The sequence below is a fragment of the Geotrypetes seraphini genome, chromosome 10 (genome assembly GCF_902459505.1).
Source record: "Geotrypetes seraphini chromosome 10, aGeoSer1.1, whole genome shotgun sequence".
NCBI classification, from domain to species: domain Eukaryota; kingdom Metazoa; phylum Chordata; class Amphibia; order Gymnophiona; family Dermophiidae; genus Geotrypetes; species Geotrypetes seraphini.
In genome coordinates, this window is record NC_047093.1 from 85,068,567 (window position 1) to 85,094,007 (window position 25,441).

The 25,441-nt window shown below is 42.4% G+C and overlaps 1 protein-coding gene across 1 annotated transcript in view; it reads right to left on the reverse strand.

Moving 5' to 3' along the window:
* Window positions 1–1,496: 1,496 nt before the first annotated feature.
* The window catches only part of TLR4 (toll like receptor 4), a 66,447-nt gene continuing 42,502 nt past the window's right edge, over window positions 1,497–25,441 (reverse strand). The window contains exons 3-4 of the mRNA XM_033959810.1: window positions 14,978–15,144; window positions 1,497–5,328 (exon numbers count right to left, since the gene is read on the reverse strand). Coding sequence (XP_033815701.1) covers window positions 3,063–5,328; window positions 14,978–15,144 — 2,433 coding nt within the window. The 3' untranslated portion in view covers window positions 1,497–3,062. The remainder of the gene's footprint in view (window positions 5,329–14,977; window positions 15,145–25,441) is intronic.

Here is a 25,441-nt window from a genome sequence, read left to right on the forward strand (position 1 = left end):
GTCATAAATAAATAATAAATTCCTATGAGCATCGGAGCGGCATTGGAGCATTTGGTTCTCCAGATCGTGGTAGAAACCTCTACCGTGACTTATTAAAAGAAGGCCTAAAGGTATAAATCTAAAAGATAAATACAAATTTATGGCTCCTTTTACAAAGCCGTGGTAGTGATTGCTGCTGCAGTAATCGCTCCAACGCCCATAGGGATTTAAGGGGCATCGGAGGGTTTGCCACACGGCAGCCACTACTGTGGCTTTGTAAAAGGGGAGGCTAATATAACAAAATATTGGTCTGTATAAAAATAATAATGCACAAAATTATTACAAATACCACAAATAAATGTGAGACCTAGAAATGCTGGCTATAAATAAAGGTCTACTCCAAAAGGCACACGCAAATAACATACGGTACCTCAATATGTGTATTGCGTCAAAAGTCAAGAAAAATGTTAAAAACAAATGTTCACAGGCCATATTTCTGGATTGGATTTTTATGTAATTTGTTAACCTTTAATTTTATACATATAAATAATTCAATCTGTACATCTTATTGGATTCACATGTGTTTTGATTTACTTCATTTAATTTTAGGAATTTTTAAAAATATAAATGCACATATATTTTTCTTTGTATTTTGGCCCAGATTCACGAACCGGCACTGATTTTCTAGGCACTGGTTGGCACCCATACCTCTGTTAAAAACACCATCCAAATGGCGTTTGTAATTGAGATTTGAGGTGCACCTGAACTGTGCCTATGTAGACGCTTTAGGCTGAAAGCCTATGTAGGCATGGCCAACATCAGAAGTAGTGTTAGGCAGCTTAAAATGCTGACATAGGCATGATTCACACAAAGATAGGCACTGGAAGTGCAGGCCCAGAAAATCCTGACCTACATTTGCAGTGCCTATCTTTTGCGTTGGTACAATTCTGAACCTGGCACCGATGTATCATTATATCGATGTCCTCAGGTTGTTATAGATAGTTTGACTCCTGAAGCAGGCAGCCTTTGACGCTGAAACAGATCTGTCTTGAGTTCTTCAATAAACCTGGTTTGGGGCCTCTTTTACTAGGCCCGACAATCCAGACCAATGCATTAAATGCTTTACCGCCCATACTGACTGAATGGGTGTTGGAGCATTTGCCACACAGTAGCTTCTACCGCAGCTTTGTAAAAGGGGGGATTGATTTTGTAAGACCATTGTACTGACCACTCTTTTTTTGTGCCGTTACTAAACATTCACCCCAGCTTTTGTGGGGAAGGTTTAATACACTCCCAGCAGTTGTTGAAATGGGTTGATATTTCTGATATAGGATAAAGAGGCAATACTTTTACTAATTCAGTGGTTCCCAAATTGGTGCTAGAGATTTATTGACTCTATTTATCTTATGGGCAACTTGTACTTTAGACATCTTTACCCACAATCATATTCCAAGTTTCTGCATAATTGTGAGTTTCTTTTAAACCAAAGACTGCTAAAAAAAAAGGTCACATTAGTATAATTTAACATTTGTTTAAACAAAATATCATTGGTATAACAAACAGCACAAGACAGATTTAATCATCAATACAATAATAAATACATTTTCTGAAAGCTATTACTTGTCTTGACTGTGTCTTCAAAAGATTATAAGTTTTACAGAATAGCTGTCTTTCTTGTGCAGCTTAAAGCATTACAAGAGTATAATAGTGCAACAGAACTTATGATAGGACTAGCTGTCCATTCAACGTGGGTATCAGTTGTGGTCACTCCAGCTGTAACATATCTAATGTTAATAGATAGAGCTGTAGCACTGTATCTTAATACATATTTATCATGCTTTTAGCCCCTAAGACATGCAATCTGAGCTTTTGAGTTTAAGGCATGTTAATTGATTAAGGAGTTTTCAGGTTTCACAGTAAGAGGTTACATGTCCAGTTCTGTACAATGCCTCAGGCCCATCTTGTCTACTTGAAGGTAATGTTCCAGGCATCAAGATTAGAAAATGGATGTCTGTGCATTCAAAAACATTAACCATTTTAAAAAGGAGCACTATGGAACTTTTTATTTAAAAAAAACCAAACAAATCATGGAGCTTTTTATAAAATATACCATGGAGCTTTTTATAAAATATACCACAATCATGGAGCTTTTTATAAAATATACCACAAAAACAAACAAACAAAAAACCCAAACAAACCCACAAGTATTTGATGGCAAGGACATTAGAACTTTTCACAAATATTGGCACTGAACTGGCCAAGTCTAAACGGTGCCTCAGAATGCCCCCAAAAGAGCCAGCATTCATTTCAGCACTTGGTTATTTTCAGCTGCATTAACTGGGTAAGTACTGCTAAAAGTTAGTGGTTAGTCCTGAGTAAGCAATTTAACCAACCAGAAGCCATTTTTGGCTGGTTAAATCACTTTTAATAGCGACCCTTATGTGTAAATGTGCACAAGTGCAAACCTATATTGCAGTATTCTGTACATTTATGTGGGTAGCTTGGCAGTAAATATGAATGGCCAGTTTATAGAATTGCCCTTCATCTGTACATATTGCCATTGTAAAATATGGATTACATATATACTTTGAAGGACCACTCAAACTATGCCCAAAACACACCTTATTGCATTTATGTATACTGCTGCTTCCAGATAGAAATAGCACCATTTCCAAAATTCTTGCTTATATATATCTATATGAATGCTGATTTACACCTGGAAATCTCTTTTATATGTATAAAAGGTACCTAACTATTCTGTAATCTCCTTTGTAGTTAATATTAAAACTGTCTCAGTCCTTGTCTTATAAGATGACTCCCTTTACTTCCTTTTTCCTTATCTGAGATACATCCATCAACTACCAAATGTACTCTTTTGTAGCAGCTCTAACTCATACCAATATCCCTTGATGTTCTCAATGTGGAATTCTCACACAAGCTGTATTATAGACAAGTTATAAGAGGAAGTAAAAATACACATGTGCCCATTCTCCCAAAAGACAGAGACATGCCTTAATGGAGGGAAACACAGCCCTCTTTCTCCTCAAGTATCTGCGACTCGGTTTTCAGTCTTTCAAAATATGCTATGAAGATTCCCTTCTTCTGGTATTCCATGACCTGCCATCCATTAAAGCATTTCTCAGCCGCGTCCAGAATATATGCTGGTCTAATTTGTTCTTTTTCCATTCCAAGTATGTGTTTCTGCGTAAGTACTTATGGAGTCCCAGCATTTGTCGCAGCTGAGATTTGTTTACTTTCTCTAAGACAATCACAATAATACTAGCATTGCCCTCCAGAAACTGCCAAGACAGGGCAAGTTCAAACTCAAAGCCACACCATCTGCTTTCCATGAAGTGATCAGAGATAATTACAATGGCATTCCGACTCTTTAGAAATCCTTCCTGGATGATGTTGGATGCAATGGACACCCCTGGAGTAAAATCTCTGAAATGTAAGCAAAGACGGAAAGGGGGCAATCCCCCTTCAAGTTTTTCCACCAGTTCAGTCATCACCCATTCCTCATCTTTGCTGGAAAAAATGACAAAAGCATCATACTTGTCTTCTTCTTCTGTGGAGTCAATGCAGAATCGACTGAGGACCAGTCTGTAGTAGTGTTGGGCATAGCATTTATAAACTAGAAATGCTGTCAGAGCTACTGGAAGTAGCACACCTACTGAGACAGCTAGAGGAGTCAAGTTGAATGTGGTATAACAGGAAGAAATAGTCGCATTCATCACCTTGACACTGTTGAAATGACTGGGGCTGGAGCAGGTCATGGACTGGATGTTCTGCAATAGTCTTTTCTGCTTTTGCGTCCACTGCAGAAAGCTTAAATGGGTACAAGAGCAGTCAAATGGATTTTGTGAAATGTCCAAATGAATCAAGAGCCTTGTCAGAGATTCTAAGGCATTCTCTGGAAGAAAAGGCAACTGGTTATAACTCAAATCCAAGATAGAAAGGGACAAAAGAGGTGCATAGACCATTGGTTCAAACTCCATGAGCTTGTTGTGGCTGATTCTGATTTCCTGCAATTCCGTAAGGTCAGCAAATGCACTTGAGGACATTCCTTCAAGTTTGCAATTAGAAATATCCAAGACTTTGAGATGTGTCAAATTTTTAAACATCTGGGACAGGATGTTTCCCTCAAAGGAATTGCCAGATATCTTCAGAACTTCTAAGCTTTTAAGGCCACAGAAAGCACACTGTATAAAGAAATGTGTCCTGCTGTTGGAGAGATCAAGATAGAGAAGTTTGCCAAGAGTAAGAAATGTGGGTACCATACCAATTCTTGTAATTTTAGTGTACTGAACGTCCAAGGACAGTAGCTCATGCAAGCCCTCAAAATCAGATGTTATTGTGATGAGCGAGTTAAAGCTCAAATTCAGATACATAAGATATGATGACCCAAGGTCATTAATGCTACAACATTCTTTGAAGATCATCTGGTTATGGGTAAGGTCCAATGATACATATTGGACCTGCCCATAGAACTTGGGTATGGAAATGATAGTTTTAGAACATTTTGTGACCTTCACAGTCTTCAGTGTATGCCAGTTGACCAGTTTTGTCATAGACTCATCCATAGTAAGACAGTTCTTAATTTCTAAATAGCTAAGTCTGGCAAATTTTGGAATTGCTCTTAACTTCACAAGATCAGAGTTGACTATTCGAATAGAAGAAGCATTGCTTAGACAGTCAAACAAGGTATGCTTTTCAATGAAAATATCACTGAAGCAAATAAGAATTACCTCCTGGAACTCCACTTGACATAAGCCATCTAAAAGACCATCTTCAAATTTGATTTTTGAATTAATATCATGGTAGCTCCCAAACTCCAGTTTGTTGACCTGTAAGCCCTCTAACCCATGGAGGCATGTTCTCATAATGCTGTTATTCTGAAAACTGTTTCTCAAAGAGAGTTTGTGAATGTGAATGCCTTTGAATGTTCCAGGTTCAATGTGATTTATTATATTATTGGAGAGAATTATAGTAAGGTTGCACATATTCACCTCTGTGAGAACATTCAAGTCTTCAATGACAATGTCTGAAACGTTGTTGCCATGCAGGTCTAGTACTTGAAGGGATGTCAGATTGTAGAAAGATTCAGGAATTTTTAATGATTTGATATTGTTGCTTCGAAGGTTGAGCTCTTGTAGACTTAACAAATGTCCAATGGGGAGGTCATACAGAGAGGATAAATTCATATTCACAGCCAAGAGTTTCTGCAAAGATAGCAAGCCACAGAAAACTCTGTCACCCAGATGCCGAAGAGTGTTTCCAGTCAAGATCAGGACAGTTAATTTCCTCAGACCCCCAAATGAATCATCTTCCATGATGTCTATGCTGCACCTAATACACAAAGGATAGAAAACATCTCAGGTTCTGTGAAACGAATAGAAATGTGTTTAAAATTTAAGGATTTATGCTCCTAACTTTGATAGTTATATATCTAAAAAATGTACTAGGACTAATTGCCTAAATTCAGGGTCAGTTTAACCTATGATCTAGGTAAAGCTCTGGCCCAGGATGCCAGAGCAAAAAGGCTACCAAATGCTCAGGGTCTTGTTGCTATTAGCCCATAAGTTAAGCTACTATGCGGCTTGAACACTTCCCTCCTCTTCCTCCTACTTCTTCTTCTGCTGCTGCTGCCTGTTCCTGGCATGTCATAGATTCATAGGCCAGCTGCTACAAAGGGGCAGGACAAGCGTCACTATCAGAGGAGGGAAATGCAGCATTTCCCTCTTCAGATGCTACTGCTCGACACTGATACTGGCCCTCCAGCCTCGCAGCATCTTGCCTATGAAACCACATCCTGCTGGGTCCGGGCAATAGCATCAGAAGGGAGGATGTAACTGGCTTGGGGGGGGGAGGGGTTGGCAGGGCATGTACTGGTGTGCCATAATCTCTTGAGCCAGCCCTGTCTAAATTTATGCTCAAAATTTCACTAAACTACTAAATGTAGGTGCATAAAATGTTGGTGGTAACAGAGGTGGATTTAGGACGAGGAAGACAGTTAGGAGGTTATGATTTTCAGCATTAGGCTCATAAATTAGACTCATAACACAGGCAAAAAAAAAAATCTTGATGCCTTGGGTTTTTTGACCTGTTCCTGGGGTTATTTCGGGTGCTGTTTCAGAAAATTGCATTGGATAGAACGCCTCAGCTCTAGTTTCTAGTGGCTGAATTTATTAATTTTTTTTGCTGCTATTTAAAAGATCTCTTCTGCAGAATCGGGATGCCATAATCAGCTTTCTTTTTTGAATGGGAAATTTATGTATTTAAATTACCCATAATTTTTTTGTGTGTATGATCACATTTGTTTCACAACTATTTGTCTACTTCCTTTCTCCTGGTATAAAAATGTAAACAATTTGTAAAGTCTTTGAATAAAGACGGTTCATGCACTGAATACGTGGAGGGGCATTTTCAAAACATACATCTAAGTCCGATTTGGATATATGGCGCTAAGCATTAATAAAATGCCTATTTCAAAAGGCAAACCACCATATGTCTAGAATTTTTTTTATTGAAAATCCTCTATCTGGACGTCCGGCATTTGGAACGCCCAGACTGTCAGGATGTCTATCTTTATACCACATTTTTGATCAAAATTTTATCCAAGTCCCAAACCCACAGTACAAGACCATTTGGACATGGGAGGGGCCAGTCCTGTAATGGATTGGCTACCCAAACATGGCAACATAGCAGTGGGGCACCTTAGAGGGCACTGCTATGAACTTCACAAAATGAGTGACATAAAAACATCTCACCAGAACTCCCTTATAGGTTATGATGAACCCCCCAAAACCTATTATACCCACATGTCTACAACTCCAATAGCCCTTATGGTTGAAGGTGGCACCTATATGGCATTAGAGTAGGGTTTGGGGGGAGGCTTACATTTTCCACCATGAATGTAGTGGTTAGAGTGGGTTATGGGACTTCTCTCTATGGTTCACCCACCAGGCTACTTAAGACAACTGTGTGCAGCTCTACTAGGCTTTCCTATACCAAGTGCTGATATTTAGGAGACAGGTATATACATTTGTATTCTGATTTTTGTGGGTGTGAGGAGGTCCTTGAGCACTGAGGGAGTGTGGGGATGTCTTACCTTGATGAATGCAGTAGTCATCTGGTCAGTTTGGGCACCTTTGTGGCACTTAGAGCCTTCTAAAACAGGTCTAGTTCCAAACGTATAAGTTCTGTCCAGGATGTCTTGCAAAATGTTTGATTATTGCTGCAAGACGTCCATGTCTAACCCGCCCTTGACATTGCCCAAAGCCCACCCATAACATGCCTCCAATATGCCCATCTCATGCTCTGAACGTGCTGAAGGTTGGGGAACAATCAAATCAGATTACATCACCAAGACCCAGAACAGAAACCAGTTCCTGATCGAATTACTACATAACATCTGACTTCTAGGGGCAGATTCACCTAAGATCCTTCCTTCTTTGGATCACCGCTAGACCTGCAACACACTGTGCTAGACATCTCCTCCACATCTAAGTCTCCCTGTCCCACTCCCAGCCATTCTGCAACTAGAGAACTTTTCTTCCAGCAAGGGACCATCATCTCCTCAAACTATCCTCTGCAGACACAAGACCTCCATTACCAGAGTGAGTTTCTTTCTTCCAGCATAATTAATCAGTCTCTCTCTCTCTCTCTAACAATATTTTATCTTGTGACACATTCTCTTTGAGTAAAGATCCCTAAATTGATAGCTAAAATTGCCTGCATAATTTTGTAAATAAACTTGTTCTGTAAAAATAAGAATCTATTTCTTCCTTAATGTTCTAAATAAATTGGCCTGAAATATTATACAGTGCTGACTCATAGTGCAGGTTAATAATATAAACATTCCCCAAATTAACATCTATTTGTATTATATTTTCTCATCATAACAGAAGCTTTGAAATATGGCTATCCCGCCATGTCAGCAAGTCACTGCTATCCTCCAAATTCTACCTAGACAGACACGTCTTCTGCCTAGTGGTAGTTTCAGCCAGTGACGTAGCAAGGGTGAGGGGTGCCTGGGGTGGTAGCACCCCTCCCCATCCTCTTCTCTACCCACTGCTCCTTCCTGACCTCCCTGCCAGGCGCATCCCCTTTCCTTCCCCCATACCTCTTTAATTTTCCTGGCACGAGCAGTATCATGAATTTGCTGCCCACGTCGTGTCTGCTATCAATCTGATGTCACTTCCTAGGCGCAAGCTCCAGAAGTGATGTCAGAGAAAGCCGACACCGATGCGGGTAGCAAGTCTGTGATGCTGCTCACACCCAGAAAATTAAAAAGGTATGAGGGAAGGGAAGGGGCGCATGCACGCATCAGGGGGAACAGGAAAGAGCGAGGGGGGAGGAAGAGAGGACAGGTGCCGGCGTCCCTACCAAAATGGCACCCGGGGTGGACCATCCCCCAGCTCCCCTCTTTCTGCACCACTGGGTTCAGCTCTGAGCTCATCTCCCTACATACACTTTCTCCCAATTCATCTACCCCACCACCACACATTCTTTTAATCTTTGCTTCCACCAGGAATAAGCCCCTTCGCCAGTTTGTCTCTTCACTGACAATCTCAGCTTCATCTCTTCAACCTGTTCTCCAGTTTACCCTTGTCCTCCTCATAGCCCAATGCTGTAGGCACTGCTCCTCCAGTATAGTTTCCCCCCTATGTCATATGAGTCAATATTCTAAAGGAATTTGTTTTGATAACTGATGTAAAGACTGCACTGTGTGGTCTTCTGAGAGTATGAATCATGCATATCTGAAATCCAAAACTGTTCTCAAAGTCTTACAGGAACAACATAAGAACATAAGAATAGCTTATCTGGGTCAGACCAATGGTCCATCTAACCCAGTAGCCCATCCACATAGTGGCCAATCCAGGTCACTAGCACCTGGCAAAACCAAAAAAAGTAGAATGTTTGCTTTAGTGCAGTGTATTGCAAACTGTGTGCCGTGGCACCCCAATGTGCCTCCTGAGATTTCAGGTGTGCTGCAACACACTGGCGAGGGGGGGGAGAGTCCTCCGCGCCGACTGCCTGCCTGCAGGACATGCCTCTAGCATCCTGTATGCAGTCAGCCGGAACAGATAACTGTCTTCCTCACCGGCATTCCTCCTCCTCTCCTCTCCCTGCACCTCCCCTCCTCCCAAGCAGGTTGTGGCCAGATGGGCCTCCACGCATGCATGGACATCATTGCATCGACGAACACACACTTTTGGGTGCCTTCCGGCCAGGTAACTGGATTTAGTGTGCTGCCGGCTGGAAAGTTTGCAAGACACTGCTTTAGTGTTATGCTCTGTTGTAGCATGATTGATAGAGGGCTGCAAATGGCCTGATCACCTCACACTCTTACTGCAAAAACTTCTCTAGCTACCTGTACCCTATACAGTGGTGTACTGTTCCCTCTAAGCTAAGCAGGAGTCTTCCACCCACAAACTTACCAATGGGGGATATATAGGCACACTGTCAATTTTACAATGAAAATACATGCCTACCTACTGTATATACTCGAATATAAGTTGATCTGAATATAAGTCGAGTCCCCCATTTCCCCTCCCAAAAGGAGGAAAAATGGTTGACTCGAATATGTCAGGTGGCTTAATATTCAAGTGCCCTGCCCTGTCAGGCTCTGCACCCAGCCCACTTCCCTCCATCCCCTGCCAGGCTCTACACCAGCCCCCCTCCCTGCCAGACACTGCACCCAGATACCTTCCCTCCCTCCCTCTCTCCCCTATCAGGATCTGCACCCAGCCGCCTTCCTTCCTTCCCTCCCCCCATCAGGCTCGGCACTCAGCCCTCTTCCTTACCCTGTCAGACTCTGCATCCAGCCCCCTCCCTCCCAGGCTCTGCACCCTGTCCCCCCTCCCTGCCCTGTCTGTCGTACCTCCTCTACCGATCCCTGGTGGTCTAGAGGTGCAGCGGGCAGGAGTAAGCTTTCTGTACTCCTGCTCCGCTGCTAACCCGGTCAGTCGGTGACTGCCATGAGTTCTGGTTTGTTCATCCGCTGAGCAGCACTGAGCAGGAATGCGTTTTGGTGCTGTTGCGCGGTGCTGAGCGGCTTCCTGACTGGCTCTGGGGACCCCATTTCTGGGATAATTTTTTAGCCCAAAAATCTCAGTTTATATTTGAGTATAAAGTATACGGTAATAGGGTAAAGGGAATAGGACTTGTATACTGCTTTTTCTGTGTGGTTACACAATCAAAACAATTTACATATTTTAGACAGGTAATTATTTTATATCTGGGGCAATGAAGTGTTAAGTGCCTTGCCCAGAGTCACAAGAGGCTGCAAAGGAAATTGAACTTATAGTACAACCTCAGGGTGCTGAGGCAACTGCTCTAACCAATAGGTCACACCTCCACTCCAGTGGCTTTATCATTGATTAAAAACGCCACACAACCATTGACATCTAGAATTAAGAGCACAGTTTATGGAACAACTCGTGGAACAGCCTGTATAATAATGTTCTAAAGCTCTCTGAGATAAGTGCATTTTTTTCACATCACCACTCTAACTATGTGAGGTTATTTATTGCAAGGATAATGACCTTATTTATGACACCAACCAGTGATTGAGTCAGAGATATTAATGGCATTGACCAATAATCAAGATTGGTTTTAAACCATATTATATGGATGTTTGTAATTATACTTGCAGTTTGCATTCACATATGCATTACTAGGGAAAAAAAAAATAGGTTTAGGTGTGGAGCATTTAATGAGTGATTGCTATTTAGCAGTGATTTCATTAACACGGAAGCTCCAGAAGGTCACTTTGACCCAGTTATTGTTTGGACACTCATGTCTCCCCATTCACATTATATAATTCTCCTTCAGTATTTGTTTTACAAAAAGGTTTGTTTGTTTTTTTAAGGTTCCTATATTATTTACCCTTGTTGATATTAGGTTATTTGTGGTTGGATTATTCAGAGAATGCAGCAGTACATTCCTCTCTGACATTTCAAACTACCTCCGAAATGCACAGCAGCATATCCCATCTGAGGCCTAAACCCCAGGAAATTTTCTTCACTGAAGCCTGAGCCACATGAAATTGACTCATCTGCGGTCTAAGCCACAGGAAGATCTCACCTCCAAGGCCCAAGCCACTGGAAGATCTCACCTCTGAGGACTAAGGCACAAGAATATTACCCATCAGTGGACTCAGCTACAGGCATACTTCACCTCAGAGGCCTAAGCCACAAGAATGTTCCTTGTTGTGGTCTCAGCCACAGGCAGACGTCACCTCTGAGGGCTAGGCCACTAGAAGAACTTACCTCTGATGCATAAGCCACAGGAATAATTCTCAACTGAGGCCTCAACTGAGCCATAGGAATCTTCCTCTACCGAGGCCTAAGCCAAACGAACACGTCTCATCTGAGGCCGTAAGCCGCAGAAATATTGTGCTAACTGAGGCCTCAGCCATAGGAACATTTTTCTTGCTGAGGCCTAAGGCACAGGAATATCTTATCACTGAGGCCGAAGCCATATGAATATTGTACATCTGAGGCCTAAGCCACAGGAATATCCTACCTCTGAGGCCCCAAGCCACCAGATCTAACTACTGAGGCCTAAAGCCACAGGAAGATCTCACCTCTAAGGTCTAAAACCACAGGAAGATCTTACCTCTGAGGCCACAGGAAGGGCTCTCAACTGAGGCCAGCTCCAGAAATCGACCTCTACTGAGGCCTATGCCAAAGGGCCATGTCCCATCCTAGGCTTAAGCCACCAGAATCTTTTTTTTTTTTAAACTGAGGCCTAAGCCACAGGAAGATTTCACATCTGAGTCTGAAGCCCCAGGACTAAAACTCAACTGAGGCCCAAGCCCCAGGAACATGCACAGGAGCATTTCTTCACTGAAGCCAAAAGCCCCAGGAACATAAACAGGAGCACTTCTCCACTGAGGCCAAAAGCCCCAGGACCATGCACAGGAGCATTTCTTCACTGAGGCCTAAATCCCCAGGAGCATGCGCAGGAGCATTTCTCCACTAAGGCCTAAAGCCCCAGGAACAAGCGCAGGACCATTTCAGGCCTAAAGCCCCAGGAACATGCGTAGGAACACTTCTCAACTAAGGCCTAAAGCCCTAGCAACATTTCTCAACTGAGGCCTAAAGCCCCAGGAACATGCGCAGGAACATTTCTCAACTGAGGCCTAAAGCCCCAGGAACATGCACAGCAACATTTCATAACAAGGGCCTAAAGCCCCAGGAACATTTCACAACTGAGGTCTACGCCCCCAGGAACATGCACAGGAACATTTCTCAACTGAGGCCTAAGCCACAGAAACATGTCTCTTTACTGAGGCCTAAGCCAAGTACTCACGTGCCCCTGCACGGCAAAGGGAGGCAAAGAGAGAAGTGTTAGTGCTACAGCGCACAGGGAACTGTGCCGGCACCCATGGTCAGGCTTTTCTTCTTATGAGAAAGGACCCTCTGACCACATCAGCTTTTTCTTCTTCTCTCCACCGGCTGGGAGAGTGGGGAAGGGACCTGGGCGGGTTGCCCCTAAAGTTGGCTCAGTATGGCCAATGCCCCTAGGCTCCACTGAAGCCACAGCAACAGGAGCAAATAGCCTTTCGTCCTCAGGAGCCAAAACCAGGAACCAGAACGATAGCAGCCATTTTTCAGATCTAGGAAACTGGTGCTAGTAGCTGCAGCCAAGTCTGGCTGAAATCCACTGCAGAATCCAGGAGCTGTTAGAAACCCATCCTCAACTTGCTGGAGATAGAGTATACTGATTGGCCAGGAGGATGTGTATCCAAGATATACCCAAGGTCAATTCAGCGCTCTCTATCTCCTGCTGCTAATTGATGGACATAATCCCCCCCCTTAGGCCCCACCCTCCACTCTCCTACCACCTTCCCGAAATTCCAGTATGACCCTCTCTTACTCTATCCACTAACAAATTGTACCTAAACGCTTATAACTTTCCTTAAACTAAACTACTGTATTTCCCCCTTCTCTCTTTCTGCTAACTCTCCCTGTATTTAATTCTCTCCAAAAACTATAAATCCAATCACTAAACCTGTTGTACTACTTATATGTCTAATTACTCCCTACTGTGTATGTTCATTTGTAAACCGTTCTGAGCTATTGGGAGGACGGGATAAAAATCTAAATAAATAAAATAAAATAAAAAAATAAAAAAAAATAAAATAAAAATAAAAAATAGTCTCTGGATTCATCAGCTGTTATGACAAGGAAGTATATCTGGCACCCTCTATGTGAAATTCACAGCAGTGTCCTCTAAGGTATCCCACTACTCTGTTGGGAAGTCCTTGTGGCCAGTCCATTACAATGCTGATCCTTCCCATGTCCAAATGATTTGGATTTGGCCATTTTGGATTTAGACTACAGAGCTGCACAGGAACGGGGACGACGGGAATCCCACGGGACCCGCGGGGATCCTGTGGGTTCCCCCTTCGGGTCACGGGGATCCCGTGGGGATGCCCCCTAGGGTTGTGGGATTCCTGCGGGGTTGGATGCACTCGAGCCGCGAGGCTCGTCTTCTGTTCCCTATCTGTCCTGCTGCAGCACACAGCCGACTGGAAGTCTTCCACGATGTCAGCGCTGATGTTGGAGGGAGGGCTTAAGCAAAGCCCTCCCTCCTTCCGACGTCAGCGCTGACATCGGGAAGACTTCTGGTCAGATGTGTGCTGCGGCAGGACAGGTAGGAAGACGGGGGGAGAAGGACGCTGAAAGGACATGGGAAAGATGGGGGGGGAGAAGGACTCTGAAAGGACATGGGGAAGACGGGGAGAAGGACGCTGAAAGGACATGGGGAAGACAGAGGGAGGAGAAGGATGCTGACAGGACATGGGGAAGATGGGGGGGAGAAGGACGCTGAAATGGAATGGGGAAGAGAGAGTGGGGCGAAGAAGCTGGCAGGGAAGAAGACAGAGATGCCAGACTATGGGGGGAGTGGAGGTGAAGAAGATGGGTGCCAGACCAATTTGGAAGGGGGGAGAAAGGGAGAGGCACACTAACAGAGCAAATGGAAGACATAGAGAGAAGAGAGATAGTAGATGGAAGGAATTGAATGAGAAAATGAGGAAAACAGAAACCAGGCAACAAAGGTAGGAAAAAAATTATATTTCTTTTTTTTTTTTTTTTGCTTCAGGATAAAGTAGTATATTAGTTGTGTTGATAAAAATTTATAAACATTAGAGGCTCTAGTAGAAACCCATTTACAAAGTATGTATTCTTCCCAATTAATATTTCCAAATTAATAAAGTCTCTTTGCTTATTTGTAAATGGGTTTCTACCAGAGCCTTTAATTCAGTAGCATAATTAAATGAAATAACTATTTCTGAAGTTTATAGGGACGAGCGGGGATGGAGGGGATTCCTCGTGGGGACGGGTGGGGATAGAGGGGATTCCTCATGGGGACGGTGGGGATGGAGGGATTCTTCACGGGGACGGGTGGGGATGGGTGGGACTTTGATGGGGATGAGTGGGGATGGGTGGGATTTCTAGTCCCCGCACAACTCTCTATTTTAGACATTTCTGTGGTCAAAAATAGGGTATAAAGTTAGGAATCCTAAGGTTGGCTGTCCTTTGGACATCTTGTTGGCCAAGATGTCCAAGTAGATGATTAAAAAAATTGGGGGGCATTTAGCAGTTCACCTTTCAAAAATGGATATTTTGGAACCTCTGAATTTGGACGTCTTGCGCGAAACCTCCAAAGCGGACTTAAATGCCCTTTTCAAAAATGGCCTTCCACGCCTTCTTCTGTGTCATGTAGGCTTGGAGATTGTTAGACATGGCTGGAGACCAAGGGCAACTGCTCTGTTTGCATCCACCACTGATGCCAAGCCTGTATGCTAGTAACATCACAAGTGGGATTTCTTGGTTGGTGGCAACCTCATATGCTACAGATAACAATTGAGATTTGCCATTATGGTCTCCTGATCCTTATCTAGGCTTCTTTGCTTCAACAAATAGTAATGGTTGGACAGAGTATTTAACCCTCTATTAATAGCACAAGAAGTAGCTCTTACCTTGTAAGATCCAGCACCTGTAGAGAAGGAAATTTAGCAAAGTATTTGGGGGTCAGCCGAAGAAGTGGATTGAAGCTGAGATCCAACTGTTGCACTGTGGAAGGGATCTCGGTAGGAATGCTAGAGAGATTTTGGTCCATGCACTGGTACTTTATATTTACAATGATCTAAAATGAGAAATAAACAAAACTTTTTAAAATTAGTCTTTTAATATTGTGAAGAGGCATCAGCATTCAATAAAGAGGCCCAAATTTCCCAGCGAGAAAGGGATCTAATCCTGTAACTCAATTCTTAGAGAGCAAGAATCCCTTTCTTACTCTGTGACCACTGCTAAGGCAATCTCAGGCTTCACACCAGCAATCTGAGCATGCTGCCCATTCATTCCTGGTCTTTTGTTTCTTGTACAAGGGTCTGCTGAAATCAGAGGTGGCTCAAGGCAATCTGCTGCCTAAGGCAAGGGATGAGTTGGTGCACCCCCCCCCCAGGATCCAAAATGAGGGTGGGGAAAGGGCTGCCCCAACTACTAGGTAAGACTGACCAGCTGTCTAGGGAAGCAGCTTCTTAGAGGGTATCAGCAAAACAATATATCCTGTCAAACTCAAAGAACCAAGTTTCTATGTTTCTATTCTCATATACTTTAATCTGCTTTACTGCAAAAACACAAAGGAGATGCAAGATGCTCAAACAATAAGAAGCAAAAATAGGAAGTAAGTAAAAGAAGAGCTCAGTTTAACATACCATAATAAAATTAGTTAGTGCTTCTAACTGGATAAACGCTGATTACAGAGATATTCTGTGACACTAAGGGCTCCTTTTACTAAACTGTGGTAGCGTTTTAATCGCGCACTGCCCCCCGCGCTATGCGAAAAAGCTAATGCCAGCTCAATTGCAGCGTGAGCTAAGCATGCGCTAAAACCGCTAGCGCAGCTTAGTAAAAGGAGCCCTAAGGCCTGGATTCTCTAACCAGCACCGATTTTTTTTAGGCGGCAATAGGCACCCAATCTCAGTAAAAAAAATGCCATTTAGATAATGTTTTTAACTGAATTTCAAGGTACCTACTGCCACCTAAAAAAATTGGCACTGAAATTGTACCTCTGTAGGCGATTTAAGCCACCTAACGCCACTATGAGCATGACTAATGCAGGAAGTGTTTTTAGGCGACCTAAAGCACCTATGTAGGCGTGATTTACAACAAAGATATGGATCAGAAATGTAGGCCTGGAAAACCCTGGCCTACATTTCTAGTGTCTATCTTTCACAGAGGTTTGATTCTCTATAGGGCACCTTCACGTGATTGACACACGATTGGCGACAACTGATATTGGCATCCTATAGAAAATCTGGGCCTAAGTGGATAGTGTAACTGAATATTTCCTCTGACCACCTTGGCACTGTCCAGCTTTTCATCTCTTTCCCTCGTTCCAGTGCCCCACTGTCCATCTCTCTCTCCCTTTCCACAGCCTCTCATTCTCCAGTCTTTTAGTACCGTAACTCTTCCCTTTCTCTCTTCCCTGAATTCAGCATCTCTCACTTTCTCTGCACCCCTGTCCAATGTCTCCCTTTCACTCTCATTCTCTCATTCTCTCAACCCCTCACCCACCCCACCTTCTTCTCTGTTATTCATCCCCTCCCTATTATATGTCTTACCCCCTTTTACCTTCCCTAGTTCCATTTTTTCTTACCTATATTACCTTTTATCCATTGCAGTTTTCCTAGCTCTTTGCCTCTTTTTCCTCTTTCCCTAGCAGCTATTGTCCCATCTCTTCTACATTTACTTCTCTTCTTCATCAGAATCTCCTTCTCCTTTATTCACTCTATTTTTTTCTCTACCTTATCCCCATCATCCATCTGTGTTCTTCTACTTTCATCTTCCCCTGCATATGCCCATGTTACTTTCCCCTCCTCCCTAACATCTGTCCTTCTTTTCCTTCTCCCACCACTAACATCTCTTCCTCCTCCTATCTCAGTATTGGACCCCTCTCCAAGCCCCAACTCCTGTCTCTCACCCCCATGTCAATCACCAACCCCATTTTCCACCCCCAGCATGACTGGTCTCTACACTCCCTTTCTTCTAGTTGCCCAGTACCACTATATTTGCTGCAGAGTGAGGAGCTCTTTTCTTTATAGTTATATGAAGGCAAAAAACTGAAATGGAATCCACAAGAATTCAAACTTTCATATACTGCAATACTAGAGACAGAGAATAGCGTTCAAGATATCAGAGATCCACATTTCCCAAAGTTGATATGTTCCAAATAATAAATTCAAAATAAAATACATTTTTTCTACCTTTATAGCATGGCCATTTTATTTTTCCACTCAATTTGGTCCACGTGTTTCCTTCTCTTTTGTTTTTCTTGTCTTTCCAGGGTCTCCCATCCACTTCACATTTTTTTTCTTTCCATGTCCACTATCCATCTTCTCTCTGCATCACTATCTGTCCTTTCCAGTATCTCTCCTGTATCATTCTTCCTGTCTTCCCCACATGTTCTGCATGTGGCCTCTTAGTATCCCTATCCTCCTCTAATATTCACTTCCCCCTTCTGTGTCCTTCTTCCACCACTTTTCCAATATTGCCTCTATGTGTCCCTGTCTCTGTTCTTACTCCACACCCAGCATCTCTTCTCTATGATTTGTCCCTCCCATCTCTCTTCCCTTCATCTTCACCCCACACCTTGGGTCCAGCATCTCTCCCTTTCTTACCCCTGTATCTCCATCTTTTCTGGTCTGGCATAGCTCCCTCTTAACTCTCTGATCTTTGTCTTCCCTTCTTCCCCCCTCTCCAGGTCCAGCACCTCACCCCTCTTTCCTTCTTAGTTTAGTCTCTCTCTCTCACTCTCCCCCTTTTGTCCCCCTTTCCCAGTATATCTCCATATCCCCCCAAACTACAGCAAATCCCTATATCCCCTTAGCAAGATCTAGCATATTCCCATACTCCCCCAACAAAATCCAGCACATCCCCATCTCCTTCCCCCACAAACAAGGTCCAGCACATCCCCATACCACCCCCCAACTAGGTCCAACACATCCCTATACTCCCCAACTAGGTGCAGCACATCCCCATTTCCTTCCCCCAAACAAGATCTAGCACATCTCTATATCCTGCCCAACAAGGTCCAGCACATCGCCACATCCCCCCAACAAGGTCCAGCATATCTTCATCCCCCCCCACCCACCACCGCTAGCTCCTTCTATCCCTATACCCTATCCAGATCTAGCACAACTCCCTTCCTTCACCTCCACAATGGGTCCAGCTCCCCAGCCTTCCAAATTTGCCTGGATCACTAGCAACAGCAGTAATTAAGGCAGTCTGCTTCTGACCGATGTTGGGCCCTTTCTTTTCCATTGTCTTGCGCTGCCCAATGCTAGTAATCCAGCCCTTAACTACAAAAGATAACTACTTAATCCTGTCTAAGCAGTTCAGCATGTGCGGTTAAGGGATGAATGTTGCACTTTATTACCTAATTTTTAGCAGCCAACATACACACCCAGATATTCTATGACTTTGCCCGGACATGGCCTGGCATTGAATATCTGAGAATACAGCCAGTAGTGGATATTAAAAGCGCTCACCGCCACAGGCTAAATATGTACTCCATGTTTCTTACCCTGGAAACCAATAACATAGCATAACACTCCATTGTAGTACTATGCAGTTAACATAAACAGAACTGTGCTTTCACAGAAAATTACAAAATAACAATGGAAACATATATTGCATCCACATTATTCCCTCCAAAATTGCTTAAATAAGTAAGTTTTTAACATTTCCCTATAATGATCATAAAATACAGATGCTCATATTATAGGAACCATTGGAAGATCAAGGAGCAAAAGGGAGGATAAGGCCATAGTGGAGACACTAACCCCCTCTTTTATGAAACTGCGATAGTTTCTAGTGTGGGGAGCCGCAGTGAATGGCCTGCGTTGCTCCCGATGCTCACAGGAACTCAATGAGCGTCGGGAACAATGCAGGCCATTCAGCGTAGCTCCTCGCGCTAGAAACTGCTATTGCAGTTTCGTAACAGGAAGCCTAAATTAATCATTTGCTTCAGTCTTTACAGAAGAAGATATAAGAGATCTACCTGAACCAGAAATGGTTTTCAAGGGTGATGATGAGGAGGAACTGAAAAAAATCTCAGTGAATCGACAAGTTAAAAAGTGATAAATCACCTGGTCCTGCTGTTAGTGATCTGTAACCTATCGCTAAAATTGGCTGTAGTACTTGAAGGTGGGTGGCCAATGTTAATGACGATTTTAAAAAAGGATTCTAGGGGATATCTGGGAAATTACAGACTGGTAAGTCTGTGGAACAAGTAGACAAATATGATTAAAATGAGACAGAGTCAGCATGGGTTCAGCCGAGGGAGGTCTTGCCTCACCAATTTTGACTTTTTTGAAGATGTGAATAAACATGTGGATAAAGGTGAGCCAGTTGATGTAGTGTATCTAGATTTTCAGAACACTTTTGATAAAGTTTGATAAAGTTCCTACTGAGAAAATTAAAAAGCCATGGGATAGGTGGAAAAGTTCAGTTGTGGATTAGGAATTGGTTATCAGATAGAAAACAGAGGGTAGGGTTAAATGGTCATTTTTCTCTGTGGAGAAGAGTAAATAGTGGAGTGCTGCAGGGATCTATATTGGGACTGGTGCTAATTAACCTATTTATAAATGATCTGTAAACTGGAACAATGAGTGAGGTGATTAAATTTGCAGATGACACTAAACTATTAAAAGTTGTTAAAACGCATGCGGATTGTGAAAAATTGCAGGCAGACCTTAGGAAATTGGGCGTCCAAGAGGCAGATGAAATTTAATGTGGACAAATGCAAAGTGATGCACATTGTGAAGAACAACCCCAATCACAGTTACTGGATGCTAGGGTCCACCTTGGGGGTTAGTGCCCAAGAAAAGGATCTGGATGTCACTGTAGACAATATGATTAAACCTTCCATCCAATGTGTGGTGGTGGCGGCGGCGAAAAAAGTAAACAGGAGCTAGGAATTTTTTTTTTTAAATGATGGTTAACAAGACTAAGAATGTTATAATGCCCTTGTATTGCTCCATGGTGCGACCTCATCTGGAGTTTTGCATTCAATTCTGGTCTCCTTATCTCAAGTAAGATATAGCAGTACTAGAAAAGGTTCAAAGAAGAGCAACCAAGATGATAAAGGGGATGGAACTCCTCTTGTGTGAGGAAAGATTAAAATTGTTAGGGCTCGTCAGCTTGGAAAAGAGACAGCTGAGGTGAGATATGATTGAATTCTACAAAATCCTGAGGGTGGTGAGATGGGAAGAGAATAGTTGGGCTCTGGAACGCATTGCCAGAGGTTGTGGTAGGAGCATATAGCATAGCTGGTTTTAAGAAAGGTTTGGACAGTTTCCTGGAGGAAAAGTCCATAGTCTGTTATTGAGAAAGACATGGGGGAAGCCACAGATTGCCCTGGATTGGTAGCATGGAATGTTGCTACTCCTTGAGTTTTGGCCAGGTACTAAGGACCTGGATTGACCACCGTTTGACCACCGTTGGCTTGATGGACCATTGGGCTGAACCAGTAAGACTATTCTTTTGTTCTTATGACCTAGTTTTTCCTCCCAGCATCTTTTCACATATTTCAAATTAGAGCAGATCCTTACAGTAGAAAACAGAAAAAAGCAGAAAAACTTGAAGAGCACCTCAATATATTCAAAGCCTTGTAACAAAAACAGCCAAATTTGAAAACTACTCTGGCCTTTATCAGAAGCCAGTGTATTTTACGATAATAAGGAGTAATGCGATCCATTTTTTTTCTAATTAAAAATCAATCGTACTGCAGAGTTCTGAATTAACCACAGTTAATGAAGCATTTACAAGGAAATTATAACTGAAAAGCTGTTTCCATGAAAGTACTTCTTAGTGCAGTCCAAGAAACTTTGTCCTCCTGATTTGCATCCATTTAGAAATATCCAGAAACACTTGCGCATTGCCTCCTAGAAATGTTAAATCAGCAACTCTATAGGATAATTTCAGAACCACCTCCTTATCTTGCAAAAAATGCAAAAGAAATCAATAATGTAGACTGAATTGTAACCTCTGCTACTGAAGTTTCCAGTACTGCAGAAACATCCACGGAGAACAGAGCTTTCCAGCTTGATGTAAAAAGAAAATATTTTGCAAAGGTGGAAAAGCAGTTATCAGGAAACCTTAAAACTTCCTTTAGAAATGTAATGGCAGACTCAGATCCTGGGGAACTAAGATCAATTCACATTGTACAGTAGCTCCTTGTGATCTTGGATAAGTCACTTATCAATCTATTGCCCCAGGTACCAAAAAATAAACACCACCCCCTCCCCAATTTAGATTGTGAGCCCACTAGGGACAGAAAAAGTACCTGCATATAGGGACCCTTTTGCAAAGCCATGGTGGCAATTCCCATGTGGCAAATATGACATAGTCCAATCAATTACTATGTTGTGTGTCACATTTGTCACACCAGGACTCGCTACTGCGACTTTGTAAAAGGGGCCCATAATGTGCTACGTAGGTTTAGTAGCGCTATAGACATAATTTGTAGCACTAATAGTAAATTTAGATAGTAAGGGGCCGATATTCAGACTACAGAAGGCAACCGCATAAGTCCCATGGTTGGCGCTGATCCCAGACAATCAATGCTAGGCTGTTTCCAGTGACTGGCTTTAAATATCCTTTTTTCATTTTTTTTAGGGGGAGAGTAGTGCTTCTTTAACCAGCTCATAGAGCATTGGGAGCAGCGAGATCAGAACATTCAGCGTCCCAACCTGTGCTAAAAACCACCGTCCTAGAGAGCATTTCTGTTTTTCTCACCTTTCACAATAGGAAAGTGTATTTTGTGTATCCATGTATAAGTTCCAGCGCTATTTTCGAAAGTTGTTTGTTTCAAGTATGACAATGCCATCTTGTGGACTTACCACTACGCCCCTGAGGCAGGCCTCTGCTTCGAGTCTGAAACATGGACAGTCTCAGGTCACAAAGACTAAGGACTTTATATTTATGTACTGATTTGCATTTTATATTTATGTGTTGATTTGCAATTTTATGAAATAAATCTGATTGTCCTTCGGATTGATGCAATAATACTGTATAATCCAATAGGTACTGTACAGCTGGTAAGTACAGTTTGACAGGGTGCCCAAATGCTTGTGTGGGGGAATGGGTTCCCCAAAGCTGACTATTACATTTTAGCATCAACTAAGATTGACAGACAGAAGCAAGATCTTACTCCAATGCCATCTTGGTCCAGCCTCACCATTCACCTTTTCCCCTGTTTTAACCATGTTTTTGGTTTTCCCGAGTTCCACACAAGTGCTCATTTCTGAATCCTAGTGCTGCCCGATTCAGAAAAAAAAATTTGATTCAACTCGATTCAGCCTATTGAATTGGTTTTTCCGATTCGATTTTCCTGCCCAATTGGGTGTTTTTTAAAACATCCTGATGGGTTTATTTTATAGCCTCTTCACCCCCTTTGCCTTCTCCTAACCACATTGGCACTGTGGTGTAAACAAAATAAAGAAACAAAAAATACTTTTCCTTTCTCTGTTAAATCCTAACTCACGTTTGCAGTCTAACACCAGCTCTGGAAGGATATACGTTTTGAATCTGACATATTGTAATCTCAAAACAGAAAATCAAATTAGTTTTTCTACCTTTTGTTGTCTAGTCATTATTCAAATCTTGTTGGTCCCAGGCTCTGGTTGTCTTCTGATAACTTGCTTGCCAGGGTCTCCTTCTTTCTTCTTTCTCCATGCTAACCATCCATCTGCCATCTCTGTCCTTCCCTTCTGTTTCCCTACCCTCCCCAGGTGGTCTGGCATCTTTCCTTTTTTTCATCTCTCTCCACAGATCCACCTTTTCTTAATTACCCTTTCATCCAGCATCTCTCCCTCCTTCCCCACCACCCCAGGGTCCACCATCTCTCCCTTTCTTTTCCCAACTACCCTCCTATCCAGTATCTCTTTCCCCCCCACACCATCCCTTGTGTCCAACTTCTTTTCTGTTCCTTCCCTCCCTAAATCCCATGGTCCATCATCTCTCTCCCTCTCCTCTATTTTCAGACCCATTATTTCTTCCCCCCCAAAGTCCGGCATATGCATGTCTCTTTGAACCCCCCCTTCCCTCTATGTATTTCTACACCAGGTCCCCCCTCCCCTGAAGGCCTGTCCACCCCTTAAAGGTCTGCATCCACCCCTGAAGGCCTGTCCCCCCTTGAAGGCCTGCATTCCCACCGAAGGCCTGCCTGCCTATCCCCCTTGAAGGCCTGTCTCCCCTTGAAGGTCTGTATTCCCTGAAGGCCTGTCCCCCCCTTGAAGGCCTGCTTTCCCCCTGGCCTCCCCGCACCGTTTACCATATAGACGCAGCCTGCAGCAAGATCGCGATGCCAGCTGCTTCGGTGCTGTTTCCTCTGCCACAGTCCCGCCCCTCCTCTGTGTGTAGAAATAGAGAGGTTTAACCCAGGGAAATAGAGAGGGAAATAGAGAGGTTTAACCCAGGACACAAGGCAGGGAAAGAGCGAGAGGGAAAGAGATGGTAGAAAATGGAAAAAAAACAAATGCTGGATACGGCAGTGGAAAGTTGAAAAAATTAATTTTATTTTCTATTTTGTGATTACAATATTTCAGATTTGAAATGTGTATCCTGCCAGAACTAGTGTTAGACAAAAAGCATGAGCTAGGACTTAATAGAGAGAGGAAACTTTTTTTTTTGTTTATTTTGTTAACACCACAGTGCCAGTGTGGGATTCGAGAGGGCAAAGGGAAGTGGGTGGTTGGAAACAAAATAAACCTACCAGGAGATTTGAAAAAAAAAAACCAAACCCAAAAAAAACATTTGATTGGGCAGGAAAAGCAAATCGATTCAATAGGTCAAATCGAATAAAAAAAATTTTCCATGAATTGGGCAGCAGTAGTGGATAGACCAAGTAGGCACCTATTTGGGGGATATTTTATTAAGATATAGGCACCTATGTAATGTAATGTAATTTATTTCTTTTATACCGCTACATCCGTTAGGTTCTAAGCGGTTTTAAGAAAATATACATTTAAATTGAAAGTGAGAAGTAAGAAAGGTGCTTAATAAAAATTCCCTTACTGTCCCGAAGGCTCACAATCTAACTAAAGCACCTGAAAGTTGATAAAGAAGTGAAAAAATAAAGAAGAGGATTAATGTTAAATATTTTAACTAGATAGCATAGATCTGATTAGTACTTTGGTAGTGGTATGTGTTCTTATAAAATGACTTTACAAAACTTGGACAATTTCAGCTAAAACTCAGCAACATACAGTACATGTACGTCTGCTCGAGAATAAGTGTAAATGTACATGACTAAAGTAAACGTTTAAAGACATGTTTTATAAAAGTACATATTTAATAACACCACTTCTGTCCAGTCTCCTCCCCCAAATACAACTACGTATGAATCACAGAAAAGTATGAACCTTCTTGCCACTGTGTATACTTTTATGCATATACGTAACCTGTGGGCAGGTTTATTCATGAAAAATCCTTGATCAAATCCCTTCCAAAGTATAGAATGCTTGAATAAGATAACATTTATTTCTCTTGTGTATCTAATCTGAAAGAGGACTTTGGCACTTTGCCTGCTCCTAGATAGGAGGCAGGAATAAAATGTATTCTATTCTTTTAGAAGCCATGTCAAGGACAGAACTGGGGAGTGGATCCAGGACTCTAATTGTTCTTACCTATCTTCCCTTAAATCTATTAGTTTACAGAGAACACAGTCTCCACATTGGAATTCTAAGAGGAGGCCTCTGACAAAATCTACAAAGCTTTTGCAAAACTTAGCCCTTCCCTAACAGTAGATACAGAGACAAATAGAGGAGAAAGACTAACATGTTAAGAGTGAAAAGGAGGCATTCCTAAGGAAAATAAAAAATGTGATACATCCTTGCTGCAATACTTGGACATTTATAGTATCTAAAAATGTTGAAAAAGATAAAAGCCTTGTTTCAACAGGGGGCTGTAGATGTTTCCAAAAGGCAAAACAATAGAAAACCTCTATCTGAAACTAAAACACTACAGTCATTAAACCAGTAATCCATATCTCCCAAGAAATCCTCTTTCACTCTAACCTACCCCCACCCTCGGCAACCACAGAGTTGGACTCCTTCAAGACGAGAGACAATCTCCTGTGTTTCACTTTTGTAGGCTGTAAATCAAATTCAGCTTTCTATTGCCTCTCATTTAGCACCTGTTTATCTTTATATTATTTATTTGCATTTATTTAAGGCTGGATTAAGTATGAGGATTCGCTGAATGTTCATTGCCCAATCAAAAGAATGATGTGGATCCATGAAACTTACAAGTTATTCTACTTTTCTTGACACTTTCCATTTCAATGATCCACATCATTTTCTGCTTGGTTGGGCTGAGAACTTTTCAGCACCTCTCATAATGAGAAAGAGATGTTTATTTTTTTATCAAACAAATCA